The sequence below is a fragment of the Haemorhous mexicanus genome, chromosome 16, assembly GCF_027477595.1.
Source record: "Haemorhous mexicanus isolate bHaeMex1 chromosome 16, bHaeMex1.pri, whole genome shotgun sequence".
Lineage (NCBI taxonomy): Eukaryota > Metazoa > Chordata > Aves > Passeriformes > Fringillidae > Haemorhous > Haemorhous mexicanus.
In genome coordinates this window covers 5966010-5974589 of record NC_082356.1, presented here as the reverse complement: position 1 = coordinate 5974589, position 8580 = coordinate 5966010, and the positions used below count along the sequence as shown (strand labels likewise).

The following is an 8580-nucleotide window of genomic DNA, read 5'->3' as shown; positions in this document are numbered from 1 at the left end:
TCGTAATTTGGCTGATAATTTGATTTATATTTTGGCTGATTGATTATTTGGCTGTTTATCTGGCTGACTGTTAGTTTGGCTGATACTTTAGCTACTTATTTAGCTGCTATTTGCTCTCCCAAGTAGCACTTGAGATAAAAATGCAAACAAATCCCAAACCCCTGGGCTTGGGAGCACAGGGCAGCCAGAGATTCCATCCCTGTCACACCCAGGGGCTTTCCAAGTGATTAATTATTTAATTATTTAATTGTTCTGTGGATTTAGAGGCACAGGCCCCCCCCAGTCCCTCTCAGTGCCCCCAGTGTGACATGGATGGAGACCTCTCGAGTGCCCCCAGGCTCTGAAATAAATAAAATTCAGTAAAATCTGACAGCACAAACCAGGCGTGGACTGATTATTTATTACAATTTATTATATCATTTATTATTTTTATAGTATTTATAATTTATATTAACTTTATATACATGATATATACTATTTATATTAATTACTATTCCTTATATAAAAATGTGACATTTATTATGGATTTTGTTTAATGGCTAATAATAATAAAAATTGGGGGCTGAATGTAAGGTCAGGCTTAAAGGTGGGGTTTGGTTTAGGGCTGTGGGTTTAGGAAGGGGCTGCAGTTGGGGCTGGGTTTGAGGTCGGGGTTAACCCTAAGCCAGCCCCACTTTTGGGGGTCCCAGGCCCATGGGGAGGGGTCCCTGGGGGTCTCAGCCCCACTTCTGGTCTGCCTGGGCTCATTTTTTTGGGGTCCCACTCCCACTTTTGGGGTTCCCGCGCTCATTTCTTGCCCCGCCCCCGAGTGGGCGTGGCAGTGCAGCAACGCCCAATACAGGGCCACGCCCCTTCACAAAATTCCCGCCATTTCCCGCAGCTCTCGCGAGACTTGGCGGCGCGGGTGGGGCTCCCTCAGAGCAGCCCGGCTCGGCCTGGCCGCGCTCCCCTCAGCCCTCCCCGCTCCCTCAATCTCCTGCTCCCCTCAGCCCTCCCTGCTCCCTCAGTCCGTTCCCTCAATCTCCTGCTCCCCTCAGCCCTCCCCGCTCCCTCAGTCCTCTCCCTTATTCCTTCCCGTTCCCTCAGCCCTGTATGGTCCCCTCAGTCCTTTCCCTCAGGTCTCTCCACTCCCCTCAGCCCTTCCCGCTGGGGAATAAAGCCCTCTGCAAGGACCCTTCTGAGAACATGGGCTCCAAAACCCTCCTTCAAGGGCCCTTTTGGGCTCCAAGGCTAATAATAATAATAACAACAACCATCCCCAGGACTGAGCACACAGCACGGGGTGGGGTTCACGCCCAGGAGTGCAGCCCTGGGCCCCTCCTGGAGCTCGGGGCAGGCTCAGCCCTTGGGGGCCGAGGTGAAGATGCGCAGGCCGGGCATGTGCGTGATCTCCTCGCTCAGCGTCTGCGGGGCAAGCGCGGTTCAGGGCCGGCTCTGGCCTTGGAGCAGCCTCAGCCGGCAGCCACAGCCCCACAGCCAGGGCTGCTGCACCCTCAGCCCCTCTCTCCCATTCCCTCACACCCATTCCAGCTGTTCCCATGCCCTCTGTCCCATTCCCTCACACCCATTCCCTCTCCTCTGCTCCCTCTCCCATTCCCTCTCCCCCGTTCCCTCTTTCCCATCCCCTCTCCCCATTCCCTCTCCCCAATTCCAGCTGTTCCCTTTCCCTCTCTTCATCCTCTCTCCCCTGTTCTCTCCCATTCCCTCTCCCCCTTCCCCACACCTGGGTCACCATCCTGTGCTGCTGCACCGGGCGCTTCTCCCGGAACAACTCCGACTCCACGTGGATCTCATATATGTCACCGCAGCCTCCTGGGAACCCGGGACAATTAACACCAATTAACGTCAATTAAAATCAATTAAAGTCAGTACAAGTCAAGGCTTGAGCACCCTCACACTCCTGCCCTGTCTGGGGGTCCCCGCAGCCTGGGGGGGATGGAGACTGACTGGGTTTAAAAAAAACTGGGTTTGGGGTAACCAAGAGCGGGTTTAGGCCCAGCAGGAGCGGGTCCCTACCTGAGATGCCCACCACCTTGATGGCCGAAGCCCGCGGGAATTTCTCCCGCAGCAGCCGCGCCAGGCGCGACTCCCCGCCAGGAGCGGCAGCGCAGGAACAGCTGGGGGGAAACGGCCCTGAGAGCCCCGGGGGGACCCCTAAAAACAGCCCCGGGAGCGGAGGGGAGGGGAAAGGGAAATAGAAGCTGCCGGCACCGGAGGGGGGCACAAGAAGCTGCGGAACCCCGGGAGATGCGGGCGAACCGGGAGAAGGAGGGGTGGGAACGGGAGCTGCCATCACCGGAGGATCGGGCGGTGGGAACGGGGCCTGCGGAGGGGCGGGGGGGTTACCTGTGCCGGGGGGACATTGTGAGGAGCGGCAGCACCGGGAGCGGTACAAGGAACGGGGGAACACCGGGAGACGGTGGGGAACGGGGCCCGGGGACGGACACCGGGAGGGAGCGCGGGCCGCGGTTACCGGCACCGGGGGGACACAGGGGGAAACGGGCCGGGAGGGCAGCACGAGCAGGGGGAGGGACACGGGGACAAGGACAGAGGGACAGGGGACTGACGGACACTCACCGGGCCCCGCCTCAGCCCCGCCGCCGCCATCCCGGGGGCGCGCCGGGGTCACCTCCGGCTCAGCCAATCAGAGCGCGCCGGTGACAAAAGGGGCGGGGCCAGCGCTGCACCCCACGAGCGCCCCCTGGTGGTTCGGAGGACCAGGAGAGCCCCCCCACCCCCCCCCCCCGCCCCCCGACGCCCCCCAAAGGGTCCCCACCAAGGGTCCCCTCCTGCCCCCATAAAGGTTCCCCTCCTGACCCCACAAAAGTTCCATCCTCCCCCCACTCCATTCCCATATCCAGGGTCCCATCCCGACCCCCAAAAGGATCCCAAAATGATCCCATCCCCCCTCTCATCCCATAGATGGGCCCTCATCCTGATCTCCCCCCCAAAGGACCCCCAATTCCCATGCCCAGAACTCCATCCAGACCCCCCAGTCCAAAAAACCCCAACCCCAAAAACCCCACAAATCCTTATCCCAAAAACCCCAAAAATCCCAATCCCAAAACCCCAATCCTGCCTCAAATTCCCACTACCAGACCCCCAATCCTAAAAACCCCAACCCCAAAATCCCCAACCCCAAAAACCCCACAAACCCCAATCCCAAATACCCCAAAAATCCCAATCCCAAAACCCCAATCCTGCCCCCAATTCCCACTACCAGTCCCCCAATCCTAAAAATCCCAACTCCAAAAACCCCAACCACAAAAACCCCAATCCTGTCCCAAATTCCCACTCCCAGACCCCCCCAACCCCAAAAACTCCCATCCCAAAACCCCAATCCCTCAGGAATTGCAGCCGAGCCTGGTGTTGAGTGCAAAAAATAAATATAAAATTTATTAAAACACCCACAATATTTTAAAGGTATCGGGAATAATAACACAGCCCAACTCAGAATAAAATACAAATTAAAAATAAACAACAACAGAACAAAAAAAAAAAACAAAAAACAAAACCAAAACCGGAGGGGAGGATCCAAACTTGCAATTTTTAGGAATCCTAAAAAAAAAAATTGAAACATGGGTGGAAAGAAAAAGAGGGAAAAGGGTGAAAAACAACACAGAGAGAAAGGGAAAATGATAAAAAATAAAATTATCGGCATAGATTTCCTGTCCTAGGAGTATCTACAGTTTGATTACATGTTAATTAATTCTTTAATTAATTATTCCTATTGCCTTGAGACGTGGGAAAAAATTCTACCGCTCCTTGATCCACCCCGAAACTTCATTTCAAGTAACCCCAGAGCCGAGCCCAGCCAGGAACCCCAAAGGGTTTGGGACCCCCCAGTGCCTCCCCCGCAGCTGCCGCCATCCCCAGAACATGCCAAAAAGCGCAGGAACAGCCCCAAAGAATTCCCAAAATAAAAATCCCATTATTTGGGATTTTCAAATAATGCTGGAACACCTCAGAAAAAATCCCCAAAAAAATCCCAAAATAAATCCCAGAAAGTGCCAGAACACCGCCAAAAAAAAATCAATCAAAAAATGCCAAAACAAATCCCAAAAAAATCTGGAACAACCCAAAAAAATCCCAAAAGAAATCCCACACTAAATCCCAAAATGTGCCAGAACACCAAAAAAAAAATCCCTAAAAAAACCCCAAAAAAATCCCAAATAATGCCGGAAAAATCCCAAAAAATCCCAAAATAAATCACAAAAAATATCCCAAAATAAATCCCAGATCACGCTGGAATACCCCAAGAAAAATCCCCACCAAAAAACCCAAAATAAATCCCAAATAGCACCAGAATACCCACCAAACAGATCTCCCTGGGGGCAGAGCATGGAGAGCATCAGCTCCTTGGGCTCCTCAGGAGCTGGGGCAGGAACAGGATGTGCTTCAGGGCTTTGCCCACAGCTGGGCAAACGGGAGAAAAACCCCAACATCAGCAACAAACCTGCCCCAAACCTGCCCCAAGCAGGCCCCAAATCTGCCCAAAGTCACTCTGGACACACACCAAACAATCTGCCCCAAATCCCACCAAAATCCTCCATGGTTTGACCCAGGGCTGTCTCAGCATTTTTAAGGATTTTTCAGAGTTCCAAGAAATGATCTCTCAGCTCTGTGGGAAGCCTCCTCTAAACTGATGGCGTTGTGACATCTCCTCTAAGGAATCAGATGCAGCCCCAATTATTATTACAGAACCACTCCAACATTTTGCTGGGTTTAAAGCATCTCTGTGCTGGGGGAATTTTGGAGGAGACAACTATTGGATGGTTCATTAGTCTGTCACCCCCAGACCTTCACTCCTAAGTGCCATTCTCAAGAGCCTTGTTTTAAATTACCTTTAGGGAATTCTCTCCCACTTAGAGCTTGGGTGGTGGCCAGGCCTCAGCCCTGCCTGGACAGGAATTTGCCAACAGAGCCAGATGTTTTCTGCATCAAAACTAGATTTGAGTGGCTTGCACTTGGCAATCTGACCCTCTAGACATGACTGTTGAACTATTTTTAAAGGGAGCTTGGGAATTATTGTCTGGAAATAATGATCCAAGTCCCCCCTGCATGGAGGTTTGTCAGCTGTTTGCAGACTCTGGGATGATGGTACATTATTTCAGAGATTGCTATTTACCTAATTCCACCTATGTTGTTAGCTTTGCCTGCTATTTGAAATATTCCTGATTGTTGTATCCAAATTATTCCTAATTGCTGTAAGTTTCTTGTCCACTGCATGTATTAATTTACTATGATGTTGCTTCACACTCATAACAAAAGACATGCATCTCATTCTTAAAAAACCAAAAAGAAGAGGAAATAACACCTTAAGAACGTTCAGATAATGCAAATTGTACATGAGAAATTTGGACAACTAATCATTCTGAATGATGCAGTATTTACATGAAAAATTTGGAAAAAAGATCATCACATCTAAATCCCAACTGAGTGCACCACAGTGAAGCCCAATTGATTCATTACCTTCAGGAGAAGACGTGCCTGTGTTTTATCATCAGCAGCTCAAAGCTGTCACCTGTTCATTCCATCAGACACTGATCAGCTCTGAAAAAATGAGGCCCAGGGCAAAGAGAAATAACCTCATCACCTTGCAGCCTCTGTGGCCAGAGCAGGAGCAGGAGGAGGACTGCCAAGACATGGCTGGGTCTGGAAACTGACAGAGGCACTTTGCCAACAAAAGCCTCATGGCACCCTCATGGTACAGTGCTCCTACTGACCTTCTCCAGTTATTCCCTGTTCCAGCTCCCAGGAGGACATTCAGGGATGGCAAAGATCAACATTTCCAGCTAATGGACTTTCTCATCCTTCTCAACTAATTGGAAACAATGGTCCTTTCTTTCCATTTCCCCAAGAGACATTGGACATTATTCTTCTGTTTTCTCATGCTGCAAAACCCTGTGTCAATGACTTGATAGAATTTGGTAAGTTTTGTTGATTGTAATTGCTCTTTTATCTACCTTATCCCATATCTAATAGATAACCAGTGATAACCTTGATGAGATAATACCCTCACAAGAGTGAGCAGTTTCAACATCAGAACACAGGAGCCTTTTTTAAATGAACAAAAAGGGGGAGATGCCATAGACAGGTAGAATAATGATAAAAGAAAGGCCCTATGAAATCAGGCCTTGCTCTGCTCTATTAACAGCTGGCCTGTCATCTCCTCTGAGTGCAGCTAAGCAGTTACAAGTTCCCATGTGAAGCGATTTTGAGAATGAGACTTTGTGAACAATCTATTCTGAGGGTGAGAAACAAATGCACCTGCAAGAACAAGGGATTTGTGCCATGAGAATCAGTGAAGAGAACAGAAAAACAATACAGTAGAGAGATTTGATGCACAACTAAAATCTATTTATTAAACAATAATAGAAAAACTGCTAAGAAATTTGTTAACTAGCTAAAATTAAACAAGATGTCTAATAAACTGAGTATAATTAGTTGTGTGAATAAAAAAATTAGGAGTCCTTCTCCATCCCATGTGGTTTTTCTGGGATTTCAGTTCCCCCCCTTCTTTTGGACTTTGGCTTTCCCCTTCTGTGGGGCTTTGGTGACCTTCTTCTCTGGGGCGTTGGTTTCTTTCTTCTCTGGGCCTTTCTTTTCCTTCTTCTCAGGGGATTTTGTTTCTTTTTTTGGGATTTTGGTTTCCTTCATCTCTGGTGGTTTGCTTTTCCCCTTCTCTGCTTTTGGAGGCTGCTTCCCCACACAAACTCCCTTCTTTCCCTTCTTCCACCTCTCTTCCTCCTTCTGCCTCTTTTCTTCCTCTAAGGCTTTGGCCTCCTCCTGAAGCTTTTGAGCGGGCTGCTTCAGTTCCCTTCTGCAGACAAAACAGAAAACATGGCTGAGAGTCCCACCAGAAACTTGGGCTCACCAGTCCTGGCTGGCCCTGCACTTCATTCCTTCACCCTGAGGCCATTTCCGTGAATTCTCCTCAACCCACAGAGGCTGGGAACATCCCAAGTGAGGGCACTGGTGGAAGGGGACCTCCAGGACCAGCCAAACCTGAGCTTTGCCATCATCAGCTCTTGACTGTGCAAGCTCCCTCTTAAGGCTCAGCCAGAGCCCTCCAGCCCAGTGCCAAAGGCTGATCCACCAGCTCTCTGTGCTGGTGCTGAAAACGCCCTTTGTCTCTTGGCTCCCCAGGTTAGACCAGAGCACAGACTGCTCACATCTGCTTCTCTCTCCTACCATTCTTACTCAGCTCATTCAGCCCCTTCTCCCTGGGCACAGCTGAAGCATGATTTTAAAGGGTTAAGATTTCAGCTGAGGGTTAGAAGCAATTCCCATGGATCAGGATGTAAGGTAGATAGGCAGACCATAGGTTAATGATTATGAGATGCTTAAGCTGGAGCTGATTGTTCCATTGTTTACCATTAGGAGCTTCTTTCTAGAAGGAAGTGGAGTAAGTGAACTGTTAGAAGAACAAATTGAAACCAGTAGAACAATGGGTTAGCACCTGGACTTGATGTCAATCAATCACTAAGCAGGGGACCTTGGATCATGCCAGAGGGTCACAGAGACCTGATGAAGACATTCCTGACTTCATCCCTTAAGACCACGGACCCAATTCAGGAAAAGAACTGCACAGGTGTGAAGGATCAATGACCACATTTGAATACAGAGCAGGGATGGGAGGTGCTGGGGCTGTGCAGATGTATTGTATGTAAGATCTTGGGAAATAAAGAGAGGGCAAAGAACCTTGGGCAGCGCGGTCACGCCTTTTAGGGACGGCTCTGGTGCCGCCCGCCGGTGTTAATAAACACACCACTGTCTGACTTTAATTAGTTAGAGAGTCTCTGTCCCTCATCTTCGGTTTTAAGGACTCCTAGCCTGCTCCTTAATGAGAACAATCCTGTCAGTCAGAAAGCAAAGGCTGCAAGAATTCCTCTCCTGCCAGACAGGCTCTTGGCAGCCAGATTTCCTGCTGGAACCCAGCTGTGACCAAGCAAACCAGGGCTGGCTGCCGTGGAAACCATTGGAAGCAGCCTCATCCATCTCCTCCCCATGAAACCAACTTCAGCCTGGCCTGAAGAAGTCCTGATGCACAGGCTTGCTTTGAGCAGCCTCCCCTCCCAGCTCCACACTTGGCCTGTGTGTCCTGAGCTGGGCTGCCTTGCTGGAGCTGAGCTTCTCCTGTGCTTGCCTACTGCTGCAGCTGAAGGGGAGCCTCAAGGACATGAGCTTTTCTGGGTGCTGTCCCACCACAAGGAGAACCTGGCAGATCAGCATTGCAAGGACTTCATCTGGGGCAGGAGCAGGACCCAAAGCAAGGTTTGGTCTGTGCCCCATGCCTGCCCATCCCACAATCCCACTGCTTTGGTGAAGAAGGGAGATGAAGAAGAAGATGCCACTCAACATCCTGGACTTCAAGACACCTCCAGAGGCAGTGCCAAGGCAAGCCCAGAGCCCAGCTCCCTGCAGGCAGCAGCTAAGCCAGGAGGGCTCAGCACTCCAATAGAGCAGATGATGTTCTGTCTCAACAGAAGAAGGTCCTTCCTCTCTTGGGAGCCAGGGAGCTCAGAGTGGCCATCCCTGTGCTGCTTCTGGCCTTTGCTATGCAGCACCTCTGAGCTC

At 50.4% G+C, this 8580-nt stretch overlaps 1 protein-coding gene across 1 annotated transcript in view; it reads right to left on the bottom strand.

Moving 5' to 3' along the window:
• Positions 1–1855: 1855 nt before the first annotated feature.
• Positions 1856–8580, bottom strand: part of LOC132334618 (hydrocephalus-inducing protein-like) — a 34235-nt gene continuing 27510 nt past the window's right edge. The window contains exons 15-16 of the mRNA XM_059860720.1: positions 2017–2117; positions 1856–1926 (exon numbers count right to left, since the gene is read on the bottom strand). Of these exons, the coding sequence (XP_059716703.1) occupies positions 1856–1926; positions 2017–2117 (172 nt within the window). The remainder of the gene's footprint in view (positions 1927–2016; positions 2118–8580) is intronic.